Genomic DNA, 18714 nt, shown 5'->3' with positions numbered 1-18714 from the left:
TGATATTTTGATTTTTTCGGATGACTGGGACTCTCATGTCCAACAGGTCAGGAGGGTTTTTCAGGTTTTGCGCTCTAATTCCTTGTGTGTAAAGGGTTCTAAGTGCGTTTTTGGGGTTCAAAAGATTTCATTTTTGGGGTACATTTTTTCCCCCATTGAGATGGACCCTGTCAAGGTTCAGGCTATTTGTGATTGGACGCAACCCTCTTCTCTTAAGAGCCTTCAGAAGTTTTTGGGCTTTGCTAATTTTTATCGTCGATTTATAACTGGTTTTTCTGATGTTGCTAAACCGTTGACTGATTTGACTAAGAAGGGTGCTGATGTTGCTGATTGGTCCCCTGCTGCTGTGGAGGCCTTTCGGGAGCTTAAGCGCCGCTTTTCTTCCGCCCCTGTATTGCGTCAGCCTGATGTTACTCTTCCTTTTCAGGTTGAGGTTGACGCTTCAGAAATCGGAGCTGGGGCGGTTTTGTCGCAGAAAAGTTCCGACTGCTCCGTGATGAAACCTTGTGCGTTCTTTTCTCGTAAATTTTCGCCCGCTGAGCGAAATTATGATATTGGTAATCGGGAGCTCTTGGCTATGAAGTGGGCTTTTGAGGAGTGGCGTCATTGGCTTGAGGGGGCTAGACATCAGGTGGTGGTATTGACCGACCACAAGAATTTGATTTATCTTGAGTCTGCCAGGCGCCTGAATCCTAGACAGGCGCGCTGGTCGTTATTTTTCTCTCGGTTTAATTTTGTGGTTTCTTACCTACCAGGTTCTAAAAATGTGAAGGTGGATGCCCTTTCTAGGAGTTTTGAGCCTGATTCTCCTGGTAATTCTGAACCTACAGGTATCCTTAAGGATGGAGTGATATTATCTGCTGTTTCCCCAGACTTGCGACGGGTCTTGCAGGAGTTTCAGGCGAATAGACCTGATCGTTGCCCGCCTGGTAGAATGTTTGTTCCTGATGATTGGACCAGTAGAGTCATCTCGGAGGTCCATTCTTCTGCGTTAGCAGGTCATCCTGGAATCTTTGGTACCAGGGATTTGGTGGCTAGGTCCTTCTGGTGGCCTTCCCTGTCGCGAGATGTGCGAGGTTTTGTGCAGTCTTGTGATGTTTGTGCTCGGGCCAAGCCTTGTTGTTCTCGGGCTAGTGGATTGTTGTTATCCTTGCCTATTCCGAAGAGGCCTTGGACTCACATCTCCATGGATTTTATTTCTGATCTCCCTGTTTCTCAGAAGATGTCTGTCATCTGGGTGGTGTGTGACCGTTTCTCTAAGATGGTCCATTTGGTTCCCTTGCCCAAATTGCCTTCCTCATCCGAGCTGGTTCCTCTGTTTTTTCAAAATGTGGTGCGCTTGCATGGTATTCCGGAGAATATCGTTTCTGACAGGGGAACCCAATTCGTGTCTAGATTTTGGCGAGCGTTCTGTGCTAGGATGGGCATTGATTTGTCTTTTTCGTCTGCTTTCCATCCTCAGACTAATGGCCAGACCGAGCGAACTAATCAGACCTTGGAGACTTATTTGAGGTGTTTTGTGTCTGCGGATCAGGATGATTGGGTTGCCTTTTTGCCCTTGGCGGAGTTTGCCCTCAATAATCGGGCTAGTTCTGCCACCTTGGTTTCTCCTTTCTTCTGTAATTCGGGGTTTCATCCTCGTTTCTCTTCCGGTCAGGTGGAGTCTTCGGATTGTCCTGGAGTGGATGCTGTGGTGGAGAGGTTGCATCAGATTTGGGGGCATGTGGTGGACAATTTGAAGTTGTCCCAGGAGAAGACTCAGCATTTTGCCAACCGCCGTCGTTGTGTTGGTCCTCGTCTTTGTGTTGGGGACTTGGTGTGGTTGTCTTCTCGTTTTGTCCCTATGAAGGTTTCTTCTCCTAAGTTTAAGCCTCGGTTCATCGGCCCGTACAAGATATTGGAGATTCTTAACCCTGTGTCCTTTCGTTTGGACCTCCCTGCATCTTTTTCTATTCATAATGTCTTCCATCGGTCATTGTTGCGCAGGTATGAGGTACCGGTTGTGCCTTCCGTTGAGCCTCCTGCTCCGGTGTTGGTTGAGGGTGAGTTGGAGTACGTTGTCGAGAAGATCTTGGACTCCCGTGTTTCCAGACGGAGACTTCAGTATCTGGTCAAGTGGAAGGGCTACGGTCAGGAGGATAACTCTTGGGTGACAGCCTCTGATGTTCATGCCTCCGATTTGGTCCATGCCTTTCATAGGGCTCATCCTGATCGCCCTGGTGGTTCTGGTGAGGGTTCGGTGCCCCCTCCTTGAGGGGGGGGTACTGTTGTGAATTTGGTTTCTGGGCTCCCCCGGTGGTTTCGGGTGGTACTGCACTTGTGTGCTTCATCTCCTCTGTTCACCTGTTTTCCATCTGGATGTGGGAGTTTTCTATTTAGCCTTGCTCCTCAGTCATTTCTATGCCGGCCGCCAATGTTACCAGAAGTCTTTCTGTTGCATGTTCCTGCTCCTAGACTACTATCAGCTAAGTTGGACTTGTTGTCCTAAGTTTGTTTTGCATTTTTGTTCCAGTTCTCTGTGATTGAATATTTCTGAGGCTGGAAGCTCTTGTGAGCTGAAATTGCCACTCTGGTGTCATGAGTTGATATTAGAGTCTTAAAGTAATTTCAGGATGGTATTTTGAAAGGGTTTTCAGCTGACCGTGAAGTTCCCTTTTCTGTCTTCCTACTATCTAGTAAGCGGACCTCAATTTGCTAAACCTATCTTCATACTTCGTATGTCAATTTCCTCTAAAATCACCGCCAATATATGTGGGGGCTACTGTCTGCCTTTTGGGGAAAATTTCTCTAGAGGTAAGCCAGGTCTGTATTTTCCTCTGCTAGGGTCAGTCAGTTCTCCGGCTGGCGCTGGGCGTCTAGGGATAAAACGTAGGCACGCTACCCGGCCACTGTTAGTTGTGCGGTAGGTTTAGCTCATGGTCAGCTCGAGTTCCCATCTTCCAAGAGCTAGTCCTTTTGTATGCTTAATTACGTTCTCTTGCCATTGAGAACCATGACAGTTGCACAAATACGCTATCATACAAACATATATATATACACTATGCATCAGCACACTGTGATCAATCAATACATGAACTGCAATATTGCTGTAAGCATTTTTAATGTTTTCAGCAATAGTGGAGTTCATGTATTTATTAATCGCAGGGTGCTGACGCATAGCGGTAGAAGAGAGCCACAAGTGTGTGAATCTCTAAGTGTGTGGGGTTTCTACGGGGGCAGGTGAAGAGAAGATGGATGACAAAGTAAGTAGATGGTGGTCAGATGGGGGAGAGGTGAAGTTGAGTTTAGATAGGGAACAGAGGCAGGTGAATATATGATTTAATTTATGCCTGTCTGTGTGAGTGGATGTAGAGGATCATTGAATGAAACTAAAAGATGAAGCAAGTGACAGTAGTTTGGAGGGTGTCTACTGGTGGGTGTCAATAGGGATATTGAAGTCACCCATGATGATGGTGGGAGTGTCAGCAGAGAGAAAATATAGAAGCCAGGTGGAGATGTAGTCATTAACGGTGGTGGTTGGGCCCAGGGTTTGGTATATGACAGCCAATCGAAGGTTGGAGGGAGAGTGGGTATTAACAGAGTGCAATTTAGAAGATGGAAGGATTAGGGAGGGTAGAGGTGGAATTAGGTTGAAGGTGCTGTTATTAGAAAGGATAAGACCAACTTCTCCATTACACAGCGCAAGGCTGTGTTGGAACAGCGCAAGGCTGTGTTGGAACAGCGCAAGGGTAGGCTGTGTTGGAACGTGACAGCCATGTTTCAGTAAAACCCAGGAAGGATAGGTTGCAAGACATAAAGAGGTTGTGGTAGTTTATAGTACGTGGGCAGCGATAGGAGGGAGAAGAAACAAAGAGTAATGGTGGGCAGTGATAATAGTGAGGAGAAGCAAAGAGAGAGCAAACAATTGTGAGATGAAGAGTGCTCCGCTTGTTTTGTGATTTAGAAAGAGGGAAATGAGATTTCGGAGCTGATCTGCAGATGAGGTCAAGTGGGGGTAAAAGTAAAGGAGAAATAAATATTTGATTGGTGGGTTTTGGGGATAAGGAGCGTAAGGGGAGAAGGAGAGTAAGCATGGTGAAATGTAATTGTGGAAAAATGTAGAGGCAGGTGCAGTTATTAAACAGTTGTTACTCTTACCTTCTGGTCACTTCTGGTACATCTCTGGTATATTGCTAATGTGCACTTAAAAGCTACACTTGAAGGAGCTGCACACATTATATATATGGTATGTAAGTAAACACTGTGGGCTCAGGTAAGAATTGAAAAAACATTATACTGTAGAAGCCATTAAATGGATTGTGTAGCCATATATTCTGCTCCAGTTACAAAATAAGAAGTCAATCCCTCTTGTGTTGTACAGCTCTCTAGCATACCTGCCAGTCTCTATTTTTCTTTACATCTGATTATGTGCCATCTACACACTCGATTGATGCAGTTAATCAGTCAGTAACTGGCTAGCGGGTCTCTGCTGTGTCAATATTTGGCTGTAGTGTTAATGTGAGAAGATGTCATATGATTAGGTGCAGGGAAGTACAGAGACAAGATGGAGACAAAGGTCCCAATTCATTAAAGCTGGTATTGTACATGCCCGTCTTAGGCTGTGTTCTCTGTTGTGATTTTGCTTTTTGCTCCCTCTAGTGGTCATTAGTGATTTGACTTTGGAGCGTCTGTCTTTTCCTATATCCTCACCTGGGCCGTTAGTTCAGGGGCGTTGCTATATAAGCTCCCTGGACCTTCAGTTCAATGCCTGGCATCGTTGAAATCAGAGCTAATCTGTTGTGCTCTTGTCCTATGATCCTGGTTCCTGTATTTCTAGCTAAGTCTGCTTCCTTGCTTTTTGCTTTTGTTTTGTTTGGTATTTTTGTCCAGCTTGTTCCAATCTGTATCCTGACCTTTGCTGGAAGCTCTAGGGGGCTGGTGTTCTCCCCCCGGACCGTTAGACGGTTCGGGGGTTCTTGAATCTCCAGCGTGGATTTTTATAGGGTTTTTGTTGACCAGATAAGTTATCTTGCTATATTCTGCTATTAGTAAGCTGGCCTCTCTTTGCTGAACCTGGTTCATTTCTGTGTTTGTCATTTCCTCTTACCTCACCGTTATTATTTGTGGGGGGCTTGTATCTTGCTTTGGGGTCCCTTTCTCTGGAGGCAAGAGAGGTCTTTGTTTTCTTCTCCTAGGGGTAGTTAGATTCTCCGGCTGGCGCGAGTCATCTAGCGATCACCGTAGGCATGATCCCCGGCTACTTCTAGTGTTGGCGTTAGGAGTAGCTATTTGGTCAACCCAGTTACCACAGCCCTATGAGCTGGATTTTTGTATCTTGCAGACTTACACGTTCCTCTGAGACCCTGTCCACTGGGGTCATAACAGTATGCCAGGCCTGTATTAAATGTTTAATGCATTGCAGAAGTGGGATTATAAGAAAGAAAATTTTGAGGTTTTTTTTTCCCTCTCTCATTTTTTTTTTTCTTTTCCCCTTTACCTCAGAGTGGCTTAAGCTTGCTGCTGACATGAATGTCCAGACCTTGATTACAAGTGTGGACCAGCTTGCCGCTCGTGTGCAGGGTATACAAGATTATGTTACCAGAAATCCTAGGTCTGAACCCAAGATTCCGATTCCTGAACTGTTTTCAGGAGACCGATTTAAGTTTAGGAATTTCAGGAATAATTGTAAATTATTTTTGTCCCTGAAACCTTGTTCGTCTGGAGACTCTGCTCAACAAGTAAAAATTGTTATTTCATTCTTACGGGGTGACCCTCAGGATTGGGCTTTTTCGTTGGCGCCAGGAGATCCGGCATTGGCTGATATTGATGCGTTTTTTCTGGCGCTCGGTTTACTTTATGAGGAACCCAATCTTGAGATTCAGGCAGAGAAAGCCTTGCTGGCTATGTCTCAGGGCCAGGACGAGGCTGAGGTGTATTGCCAAAAATTTCGGAAATGGTCCGTGCTGACACATTGGAACGAGTGTGCACTGGCCGCTAATTTTAGAAATGGCCTTTCTGAGGCCATTAAGAATGTTATGGTGGGTTTTCCCATTCCCACAGGTCTGAATGATACCATGTCCCTGGCTATTCAAATTGACCGGCGGTTGCGGGAGCGCAAGACCGCAAATTCCCTCATGTTGTTGTCTGAACAGACACCTGATGTGATGCAATGTGATAGAAAAACCGCAAATTCCCTCATGGTGTTGTCTGAACGGACACCTGATTTGATGCAATGTGATAGAATCCTGACTAGAAATGAGAGGAAAATTCATAGACGCCGGAATGGCTTGTGCTACTACTGTGGTGATTCTACACATGTTATCTCAGCATGCTCTAAACGTATATCTAAGGTTGTTAGTCCTGTCACCGTTGGTAATTTGCATCCTAAGTTTATTCTGTCTGTAACTTTGATTTGCTCACTGTCATCTTATCCTGTCATGGCGTTTGTAGATTCAGGTGCTGCCCTGAGTCTTATGGATCTCTCATTTGCTAAGCGCTGTGGTTTTATTCTTGAACTATTAGAAAATCCTATCCCTCTTAGGGGTATTGATGCTACGCCATTGGCAGAAAATAAGCCGCAGTATTGGACACAGGTTACCATGTGCATGACTCCTGAACACCGCGAGGTGATACGTTTTCTCGTTCTACATAAAATGCATGATTTGGTTGTTTTGGGGCTGCCATGGTTACAGACCCATAATCCAGTCCTTGACTGGAAGGCTATGTCAGTGTCTAGTTGGGGCTGTCGTGGTATTCATGAGGATTCCCTGCCTGTGTCTATTGCTTCTTCTACGCCTTCGGAAGTTCCGGAGTACTTGTCTGATTATCAGGATGTCTTTAGCGAGTCCAGGTCCAGTGCATTGCCTCCTCATAGGGAATGTGACTGTGCAATAGATTTGATTCCAGGCAGTAAATTTCCTAAGGGAAGACTGTTTAATCTGTCGATACCTGAACATACCGCTATGCGTTCATATATCAAGGAGTCTCTGGAGAAAGGACACATCCGTCCGTCTTCTTCCCCTCTTGGTGCGGGATTCTTTTTTGTGGCTAAAAAGGACGGATCTTTGAGGCCTTGTATTGACTATCGGCTTTTAAATAAGATCACTGTCAAATTTCAGTATCCTTTGCCGCTGTTGTCTGACTTGTTTGCCCGGATTAAAGGTGCCAAGTGGTTTACCAAGATAGACCTTCGTGGTGCGTACAACCTTGTGCGCATTAAGCAAGGGGATGAATGGAAAACCGCATTCAATACGCCCGAAGGTCATTTTGAGTACTTGGTGATGCCTTTTGGGCTCTCTAATGCCCCTTCAGTTTTTCAGTCCTTTATGCATGACATTTTCCGGAACTATCTGGATAAATTTCTGATCGTTTATCTGGATGATATTCTGGTTTTTTCTGATAATTGGGACTCGCATGTGGAGCAGGTCAGGATGGTCTTTAAAATTTTGCGTGAAAATTCTTTGTTTGTCAAGGGCTCAAAGTGTCTTTTTGGTGTACAGAAGGTTCCCTTTTTGGGGTTCATTTTTTCCCCTTCTGCTGTGGAGATGGACCCAGTCAAGGTCCGAGCTATTCTTGATTGGACTCAGCCCTCGTCAGTTAAGAGTCTTCAGAAGTTCTTGGGTTTCGCTAACTTCTACCGTCGTTTTATCGCTAACTTTTCTAGCATTGTGAAACCTTTGACGGATATGACCAAGAAGGGCTCCGATGTGGTTAATTGGGCTCCTGCTGCCGTGGAGGCTTTCCAGGAGTTGAAACGTCGGTTTACTTCGGCGCCTGTTTTGTGCCAGCCTGATGTCTCGCTTCCCTTTCAAGTTGAGGTGGATGCTTCAGAGATTGGAGCAGGGGCCGTTTTGTCGCAGAGAGGCCCTGGTTGCTCTGTTATGAGACCTTGCGCCTTTTTCTCTAGGAAGTTTTCGCCTGCGGAGCGAAATTATGATGTGGGCAATCGGGAGTTGTTGGCCATGAAATGGGCATTTGAGGAGTGGCGTCATTGGCTCGAGGGTGCTAAGCATCGTGTGGTGGTCTTGACTGATCACAAAAATCTGATGTATCTCGAGTCTGCTAAACGCCTGAATCCTAGACAGGCCTGCTGGTCATTGTTTTTCTCCCGTTTTGACTTTGTTGTCTCGTATTTACCAGGTTCAAAGAATGTGAAGGCCGATGCTCTTTCCAGGAGCTTTGTGCCTGATGCTCCTGGAGTCGCTGAACCTGTTGGTATTCTTAAGGATGGTATTATCTTGTCAGCTATTTCTCCTGATCTGCGACGTGTGTTGCAGAGATTTCAGGCTGATAGGCCTGATTCTTGTCCACCTGACAGACTGTTTGTGCCTGATAAGTGGACCAGCAGAGTCATTTCCGAGGTTCATTCCTCGGTGTTGGCAGGTCACCCAGGAATTTTTGGCACCAGAGATCTGGTGGCCAGATCCTTTTGGTGGCCTTCCTTGTCTAGGGATGTGCGGTCATTTGTACAGTCCTGTGGGACTTGTGCTCGAGCTAAGCCTTGCTGTTCTCGTGCCAGCGGGTTGCTCTTGCCCTTGCCTGTCCCTAAGAGACCTTGGACACATATCTCCATGGATTTCATTTCTGATCTTCCGGTGTCTCAGGGCATGTCTGTTATCTGGGTGATATGTGATCGCTTCTCCAAGATGGTCCATTTGGTTCCTTTGCCTAAACTGCCTTCCTCTTCCGATCTGGTTCCTGTGTTTTTCCAGAACGTGGTTCGTTTGCACGGCATCCCTGAGAATATTGTGTCAGACAGAGGATCCCAGTTCGTTTCCAGATTCTGGCGATCCTTTTGTAGTAGGATGGGCATTGACTTGTCGTTTTCGTCTGCTTTCCATCCTCAGACTAATGGACAGACGGAGCGAACTAATCAGACTTTGGAGGCTTATTTGAGGTGTTTTGTCTCTGCTGATCAGGACGATTGGGTGACCTTCTTGCCGTTAGCTGAGTTTGCCCTTAATAATCGGGCTAGTTCCGCCACCTTGGTTTCGCCGTTTTTCTGCAACTCTGGTTTCCACCCTCGTTTTTCTTCGGGTCATGTGGAACCTTCTGACTGCCCTGGGGTGGATTCTGTGGTGGATAGGTTGCAGCGGATCTGGAATCTTGTGGTGGACAACTTGAAGTTGTCACAGGAGAGGGCTCAGCGCTTTGCCAACCGCCGCCGCGGTGTGGGTCCCCGACTACGTGTTGGGGATTTGGTGTGGCTTTCTTCCCGCTTTGTTCCTATGAAGGTTTCCTCTCCCAAATTTAAACCTCGTTTTATTGGTCCTTACAAGATATTGGAAATTCTTAATCCTGTATCCTTTTGCCTGGATCTACCTGTGTCGTTTGCTATCCACAACGTGTTTCATAGGTCCTTGTTGCGGCGGTACGTTGTGCCTGTGGTTCCTTCTGCTGAGCCTCCTGCTCCGGTGTTGGTTGAGGGCGAGTTGGAGTACGTGGTGGAGAAGATCTTGGATTCTCATCTCTCCAGGCGGAGGCTTCAGTACCTGGTCAAGTGGAAGGGCTATGGTCAGGAAGATAATTCCTGGGTGGTCGCCTCTGATGTTCATGCGGCCGATTTAGTTCGTGCCTTTCATGCCGCTCATCCTGATCGCCCTGGTGGTCGTGGTGAGGGTTCGGTGACCCCTCACTAAGGGGGGGGTACTGTTGTGATTTTGCTTTTTGCTCCCTCTAGTGGTCATTAGTGATTTGACTTTGGAGCGTCTGTCTTTTCCTATATCCTCACCTGGGCCGTTAGTTCAGGGGCGTTGCTATATAAGCTCCCTGGACCTTCAGTTCAATGCCTGGCATCGTTGAAATCAGAGCTAATCTGTTGTGCTCTTGTCCTATGATCCTGGTTCCTGTATTTCTAGCTAAGTCTGCTTCCTTGCTTTTTGCTTTTGTTTTGTTTGGTATTTTTGTCCAGCTTGTTCCAATCTGTATCCTGACCTTTGCTGGAAGCTCTAGGGGGCTGGTGTTCTCCCCCCGGACCGTTAGACGGTTCGGGGGTTCTTGAATCTCCAGCGTGGATTTTTATAGGGTTTTTGTTGACCAGATAAGTTATCTTGCTATATTCTGCTATTAGTAAGCTGGCCTCTCTTTGCTGAACCTGGTTCATTTCTGTGTTTGTCATTTCCTCTTACCTCACCGTTATTATTTGTGGGGGGCTTGTATCTTGCTTTGGGGTCCCTTTCTCTGGAGGCAAGAGAGGTCTTTGTTTTCTTCTCCTAGGGGTAGTTAGATTCTCCGGCTGGTGCGAGTCATCTAGCGATCACCGTAGGCATGATCCCCGGCTACTTCTAGTGTTGGCGTTAGGAGTAGCTATTTGGTCAACCCAGTTACCACAGCCCTATGAGCTGGATTTTTGTATCTTGCAGACTTACACGTTCCTCTGAGACCCTGTCCACTGGGGTCATAACAGTTCTCGTGTCCAATAATGATCCATTAGAATGGATCCAGCAGCAATCTGTTGGCCCCTTGAGGAAGCGATAGTGACGCAAATCGCGCGTTGGGGAACGTGGTCGCAGTGTTGGCAGGATTCATAAATATAATGAATAATTACTCTGTTTATTGATTATACTCCTTTTATATGTATAGCATGGAACATAAACTTACTGATATTTCACAGTGGACACTACATCATTGCTCCCATATTTGATTACCTTTCCATTACCATTTTGCATAGAGCAATAATTGAACATGAGTACCTATTGATGCTGATGTCTTTTGTGAATTGTGTTGGATAAAACTGTTGAGTTGTCTTGCCACTATATCCTGACCAATTCTCCTGCCTCATTTATCACTTACAGATCAAGTTCTATTGTACCCATATACAGTGGGTACAGAAAGTATTCAGACCCCTTTAAATTTTTCGCTCTTTGTTTCATTGCAGCCATTTGGTAAATTTAAAAAAGTTCCTTTTTTTTCTCATTAATGTACACTCTGCACCCCATCTTGACTGAAAAAAAAACAGAAATGTAGACATTTTTGCAAATTTAAAAAAAAAGAAAAACTGAAATATCACATGGTCATAAGTATTCAGACCCTTTGCTCAGACACTCATATTTAAGTCATATGCTGTCCATTTCCTTGTGATCCTCCTTGAGATGGCTCTAATCCTTCATTGAAGTCCAGATGTGTTTAATTAAACTGATAGGACTTGATTTGGAAAGGCACACACCTATCTATATAAGACCTCACAGCTCACAGTGCATGTCAGACTAAATGAGAATCATGAGGTCAAAGGACAATGGCCTCCATAATCCTTAAATGGAAGAAGTTTGGGACCACCAGAAGTCTTCCTAGACCTGGCCGTCCAGCCAAACTGAGCAATTGTGGGAGAAGAGCCTTGGTGAGAGAGGTAAAGAAGAATCCCAAGATCTCTGTGGCTGAGCTCCAGAGATGCAGTAGGGAGATGGGAGAAAGTTCCACAAAGTCAACTATCACTGCAGCCCTCCACCAGTCGGGCCTTTATGGCAGAGTGGCCCAATGGAAGCCTCTCCTCAATGCAAGACATATGAAAGCCCACATAGAGTTTGCTAAAAAACACATGAAGGACTCCCAGACTATGAGAAATAAGATTCTCTGGTCTGATGAGACGAAGATCTCATTTTGGTAATAATTCTAAGCGGTATGTGTGGAGAAAACCAGGCACTGCTCATTACCTTCTCAATACAAACCCGACAGTGCAACACGGTGGTGACAGCATCATGCTATGGGGGTGTTATTCAGCTGCAGGGACAGGATGACTGGTTGCCATTGAAGGAGATATGAATGCGGCCAAGTACAGAGATATCCTGGATGATAACCTCTTCCAGAGTGCTCTGGACCTCAGACTTGGCCGAAGGTTCACCTTTCAACAAGATAATGACCCCAAGCACACAGCTAAAATAACAAAGGAGTGGCTTCAGAACAACTCTGTGACCATTCTTGACTGGCCCAGCCAGAGCCCTGACCTAAACCCAATTAGGCATCTCTGGAGTAACCTGAAAATGGCTGTCCACCAACGTTCACCATCCAACCTGACGGAACTGGAGAAGATCTGCAAGGAAGAATGGAAGAGGATCCCAAGATCCAGGTGTGCAAAACTTGTTGCATCATTCGCAAGAAGACTCATGGCTGTACTAGCTCAAAAGGTGCTTCTACTCAATACTGAGCAAAGGGTCTGAATACTTATAACCATGTGATATTTCAGGTTTTTTTTTAAATAAATTTGCAAAAAATGTTTTTCCGTCAAGATGGGGTGCAGAGTGTAAATTAATGAGAAAAAAGTGAACTTTTTTCAATTTACCAAATGGCTGCAATGAAACGAGAGTGAAAAATGTAAAGGGGTATGAATACTTTCCGTACTCACTGTAAATTAAACATTGTTAATGTATTCTTTGTAATTTTTTGTAATAATAAAATCCTTTTAATTTTAATATATTTTGACTCTGGTTTTCCTTGTTTTGCATATTATTATGAGTCGATAGCTACTGTACATGGGTACATTGATATTTTGGAACTGGTAATTTTGTTTACTGCTGTTGGCAAAAAATTTGAAGCTATATCCATTTTTTTAGCATTGAAGTCTATGGAAAACAGATTAGTTAGTTAGCCATCTGTTGTTCTCCCATTTGAAACAGATCCAGGTTTTGCTTACCGCTTGTAGAAAAATAAAAAACATATACTGTACTACTGGATGTGAACTTTCAAGTAACATCTATTTGAAACTGATCCAGAAAACAAAACACGGATCCGTTTCCAATGGCCGATCAATGGATAGCTAATTAAAGGATCTGTTTTCAATGTTAAAAAAATGGATCAAGCTGAAATCAGGTTTTTAAAAATGGACAAAAAAGTTCAGTCTGCACAACTTTTTTTTGTCATCCGATTGCTGCTGGATTCGTTCTAACGGATGATTACTCAACATGTGAACATAGCCTTAATGAAGGGGCATGTAGTAGTACTCCACTTAATGATTTAGCTTCATCTTATCACTGGCAAGTGCCTCTATGCATGGTCTAGACCAGGGCTCCCCAACCTGTAGCTCGGGAGCCACATGTGGCTCGCGGCCCCATGAATTGTGGCTCGCGACTTTCTGCCAGCTTGATGCATTAGGTCCAGGTCTAGCAAACAGGTATAAAGAGCACATCTCAAAATGGTGAATTTTGTGAGTAGCCCTGCACAGAATTGCAGATCTGGATGCACATTTACTGGTCTTAGGGGTTTAGAGATGTTTTAGGTATGGTGCGCTGGAGGTTTATACTACCTGATAGAAGAGTGTCATGATTCCCAATGGCAGGGAAACATCAAAACACAAAGATAACGGACGAGCTCTGGGTGATGGAATCTCGAGCTGACCGTGAGCTAAATCTACCACACAACTAATAGTAGCCAGGGAGCATACCTGATTAACCCTAGATGCCACGCGCCAGCCGGAGGACTAACTACCCCTGGTAGAGGAAGGAACAGACCTGGCTTACCTCTAGGGAAATACCCCAAAAGATGATAGCAGCCCCCCACATGTAATGACGGTGAGTTTAGAGGAAAAGACATACACAGTATGAAGGTAGATTTAGCAAAGAGAGGTCCACTTACTAGATAGCAGAAGGATACAAAAGAGGACTTCACGGTCAACTGAAAACCCTATCAAAAAACCATCCTGAAATTACTTTAAGACTCCTGTGTCAACTCATGACACAGGAGTGGCAATTTCAGCCCACAAGAGCTTCCAGCTACAGAGAATAACAAAACTGCAAACTGGACAAAAGATACAAAACAAAAGGACAAAGTCCACTTAGCTGATCAGCAGACTAGTAGCAGGAACATGCAACCGAAGGCTCTGGTTACAATGATGACCGGCAAGGAAATGACTGGAGAGCAAGGCTAAATAGGAAACTCCCAAACACTGATGGGAGCAGGTGAACTGAGACAGCAAAGACACACAAGTCACCAGTACCACCAGCAACCACCAGGGGAGCCCAAAAGCGGATTCACAACAGAAGAGGTGCTCAAAGCTGGATGTGACAGTGTGTTGGGAGAATACCCCTGGATCTCAGTGTACTGCTCTGGAGTGATTTCTGTGGAAGAGCTTTGGTTATCATTATACCTGTAATGGGGGCTTTGGTTGACACTACTTTGATGGAGGTGGGAGCTGGATGTGGCTAGCGACCCTCTCTCAGTGCTGAATTTGGCTCGCGACCCTCTCTCTAAGCTGAATGTGGCTCTCAAGGTCAGAAAGGTTGGGGACCACTGGTCTAGACTAACATTTTCTTCCAGGACAGAGTGATTGTACTAATGATTGTTCTGTCCCCTTCATTTTTCATTGGGCCTGTAAACGAGCACCAAAAAACGTTGTAATATAATTGATTAAAGCTCATAAAGATGGATGAAAGCGACAAATCTAAATGCATTGTTACTGAGTGTACCATAAGGCTTGAATTGTCGGCATCAGCCATCATTTTCCTATGCTGAAGTGTAGGTACAGTATAATATATTGGGTGACGGTTGGTGAAAAAAATCTCTAGATCTTTGGCCTTTAGACAGCTGATGAACGCCAGAAACAGAAGCACAGGAACATTTTAATAATGCTGTTTTCTGGGTAATTTGCATAGATGATAATGAGAAAAAAAGGTATAGACTATAAGTATTAGGATTATGATCCATGTTGGGTGACATTTAAGCCCATTTTGTGGTTTTTTTCCCCTGGGTTTCTGGTTATACATAAAATGATTTAGCTTTTCACAAAAATATTTCGAATTGAGAGTCCTCAGTGGTTGAGTGGTAGCTTTTTACATAATTTTTCAATCAGAATTTGTAATTCATTTACAAAATAATGACTACCTTTTTTCTTACAAAGCTTTATTCGACTGGCTGATTACTTGATAGTGAACACTATGCATGTCTTGGCTGTAAATTCAGTCTCCTACTTGCTGAAGTACCTGCTAGAAAAATTGAAAGGTACACCATCTCATGAGGTGATACAGACCTGGAACACTGAAGTTTCGAAGGAAGCTGCAGGTACACAGGTAAAGCCATTTCAAATAAATTACATGAATAAAGTGATATGAATCAAAGAGTAATTATAAGCAACTATGCACTGAAAAGATCAAATTAAAGGGGTTTATTTCAAATACACCCATCATAGAGCCCAGTTGTCATATTGTTTGGGGTTCCCAGTAATGGAACCTCATCGATCAGTAAGTTGTCACCTATCCAAAGGATAGATGATAAAGATCCTTTAGCATAAATGCAATTTAAGTACTATAGGCTCTTTAACTGAAAGCAATTGCCAATACATTGGCTAGTGATATGGTTCTATTCTTTCCATATACTGTATACTTCTGCTTATATTTAATAGGTGTGATTATAGTATCTTCCATTCACACTTAGGAAATAGTTTACACTTTCTTAGATAAATAATGCACTTTTTAAATAAGAAATTATTATTTTCTTGCCTATTTTCTTGTTGCTAAGGGTGATTGCAGCAATGTATGTTAATGCTATGTATGGTTAGATTTCATGTTATGAATGTGATGATAAAAAAGATCTTTGTCTACCTGCACCTATTTTAAATTGCACTGGATTAAAAAATGTGGCCTTATAATTATTTAAGATTAAAGAAGTATTGGTTATATAAACTGAGAGCTAAAGTCAGAAAGAACAGTTGTATCTCAAGGCAGAGATAACTCTGAATCATCTTATAAATACAACTTTTCACATTGAAAATGGTGTCTGATATGTGGGTAGTATGATACAGAGCAGGAGGAGCTGATCGGAATGATATACAATATACAAGTTTCAGTAAAGCAAATGTAAATAAAAAGCATTTAATTAATTAAAGGGGATAGCCGTGGTTGATGGGGTAGGACCTCAGTGTCATTCTGATTGACAGACGGATTCCCACTGCCTAACTGGAGGAGCTAACTGTCAATCAGAATGATGTAGAAAGCCACGCCCCGTCGACAGAGCATGGCTGAAAAAAAGCTGCCACTCTGTCAATGTGATGTCAGCTGAGTCAGCTGAATCACCGGCAGTAACGGTCGATGACCCCTTTGTGCCGGGGAAGAATGGCGCCGGGCACAACATGCCAGTAGGTAGCAACGACTGTCTGTTAGTGCTTACACACATTTTTGGTTTTTCAAAAAGTCCCCGATATAACCTTTAAAATTTCCACATCTCTACATAACTGTATGTAAGGGTAAAATAAAAAAAAATTCCTATACATTTACTAAAAAATAACTGAAAAAAAAATGATAAAAAATTAGATTTTTTAATACACTTAAAAAAAACTCATTACAAAACAATAAATAACACAGATCTATTTGATATCCCTGTAATCGCAACAACCCGTAAAATACAGTGAACAGATTAATTACAGTGGTTGGTAAGGTAATGCATGCATACAGTATGTGTTTAAAAAAACTACAGCTCAAATCATAAAAAAAGTGAATGATAGAACAAAAAAAGAAAATCATCTCTTCAAGAGAAGAAGTGCAGCACAAAAATATTACTGTGTCAAAGGTGTAGATAGCAATACAGCACAGGGGAGGAAAAATACACTTGAGTGGGCCCGGAACTAATTAACCCTGTTTGCGTACATGTTTACAATCACAGCACAGTTATAGATAATGACTTACAGCTGACGTTCTTTCTGATGGAGCGTTCAATTTCCCTGTCTTTTCCATCTCACCCAGACCACCTTGAGAACTTTTTCCAGTCAGGACTCTTGTGCAGAGTTTACAAAAAAGCACACAACATGTCACATTTTCTACACTGTTTCCATCTATTCCCAACCTGCCCAAATTCCTTATATTACTATCACTCCAATGCTGAGCCTTCTGCTGCCACAGTTGTCCCCGTTACTGGACCTAAAGTGTCCAAAAACAATGCTCCTCTTAGTGCCCTCTGCACATGCTCAATAACAGTGCCCACACTTTACCCCCAGCTCCCTTATACATAGTATGATTTCCCTACAGCTCCCATCTGTACAAAATAATGTCGCCACTGCTCCCATATGCACAATATGATGGACCCTGAGCTCCCCTATGCATAGTATGATGTCCCCATAGCTATCGTACACACAGTATGATAATTCCCCCAAAACCACCTTTTATAGTGTAATCTCCCCCAGACTGAATGATGCCCCTCTACCATGTTAATCCTCACACAGAATTATGCTACCGTAGCTCCCCTATAAATCAGTATAATGTCCCCCACACAATGATACCTTACACAATAGTCTCAACACAGCAAGATGCCCCCCACAGTCCTGCTAGAATTACTATTAAAATGAAAAATAAACATAATATTAGTTACCTAACCCCGGGTCCTGGCAAGTCCACCAGCAAACAGTAGAAAGGGAGGGTAGACTAACATGGTGCATCCCATGGTAGCACGTTTAGGCCACATAGGCTGCTCACCATAGCACATGCAATATGTGGCCTTGTGTTGTACAAAATGGATCAATCATGGAGCAAGTGGCCCAGACATTTCTCCAAAGTGTCCAAGGAGCCATTTTACACACAAACAGGCCACATGTTGCTTGTGCAACTGTGAACGGTCTGCGTGGTCTAAATGTACTACAATGGCCTGTAGCGTTTCCAGACTTCTCATCCATTAAGGACACCTAGTAAATCATTGGTCAGCAATTGCAAAGGTAGCTGTCAGCAGAAGATCTTGATGATTTGTGTAGCCAAATGCATTCAGCATAGCAGAACATTCTCTCCCATCAAGGACACCTAGTAATTCATTGATCAGCAATTTGTAAGATAGCTGCCAGCTGCAGATCTTGATGATTTGTGTTATGATCCGGTGACCTTGGAGCCGCATGAAACTAGGACAGATTACTAGGCGGTCAGTATTAAAACCCTTCCAAAAATATCCACAGCAGATAATACAAAAATTTCCACAATCTAACTAAAACATGGAATGTATATCTGCCACTCCAGAGAATCCAACAAGACTGAGAAAATACTGACACAATCGAAGCTGGACAAGAAAACACAAAGAATAGCACTGAATTGTGAAGCACACTGCATGTGTGCCACAGGAAAAAAAACCCAGACACTTATCTTTGCTGATTTGGCAGAAAGGCAGGAGGAACCAGGCAGAGGTCCATAACCTCCCAAGAACAATTGACAACTGGCAAGGAGAAATGAATCCTGCACGCCTAAATACCCCAGTCAGAACTGCAATCAGCAGATACACCTGACCAGGGCTTCAACTCAGGGGCAACTGCATTACCACCTACAACCACCGGAGAGAGCCCAAAAGCAGAATTCACAACAGTACCCCCCCTTGAGGAGGGGTCACCGAACCCTCACCAGCGCCCCCCGGCCGATCAGGACGAGCCAGATGAAAGGCACGGACCAAATCAGCAGCATGGACATCAGAAGCAAAAACCCAAGAATTATCCTCCTGGCCATAACCCTTCCATTTGACAAGGTACTGAAGCCTCCGCCTCGAAAAACGAGAATCCAAAATCTTCTCAACCACATACTCCAACTCCCCATCAACCAAAACAGGGGCCGGAGGATCAACAGAGGGAACAACGGGCACCACATATTTCCGCAATAAAGATCTATGGAAGACATTATGGATAGCAAAAGAGGCCGGAAGCGCCAATTGAAAAGACACCGGATTAATAATTTCAGAAGTCCTATAAGGACCAATAAACCGAGGCTTAAACTTAGGGGAAGAGACCTTCATAGGAACATGACGGGAAGACAACCAAACCAAATCCCTAACCTGAAGCCGGGAACCAACACA

At 44.0% G+C, this 18714-nt stretch overlaps 1 protein-coding gene across 1 annotated transcript in view; it reads left to right on the top strand.

Moving 5' to 3' along the window:
- The window catches only part of DNAH6 (dynein axonemal heavy chain 6), a 717942-nt gene that overhangs the window by 66697 nt on the left and 632531 nt on the right, over positions 1 to 18714 (top strand). Inside the window, exon 9 of the mRNA XM_077275462.1 lies at positions 14804 to 14972. Coding sequence (XP_077131577.1) covers positions 14804 to 14972 — 169 coding nt within the window. The remainder of the gene's footprint in view (positions 1 to 14803; positions 14973 to 18714) is intronic.

The sequence above is a fragment of the Ranitomeya variabilis genome, chromosome 1, assembly GCF_051348905.1.
Source record: "Ranitomeya variabilis isolate aRanVar5 chromosome 1, aRanVar5.hap1, whole genome shotgun sequence".
Taxonomy (NCBI): Eukaryota; Metazoa; Chordata; class Amphibia; order Anura; family Dendrobatidae; genus Ranitomeya; species Ranitomeya variabilis.
The sequence above is the reverse complement of the archived record's forward strand: the minus strand, read 5'-3'. Positions and strand labels throughout refer to the sequence as shown.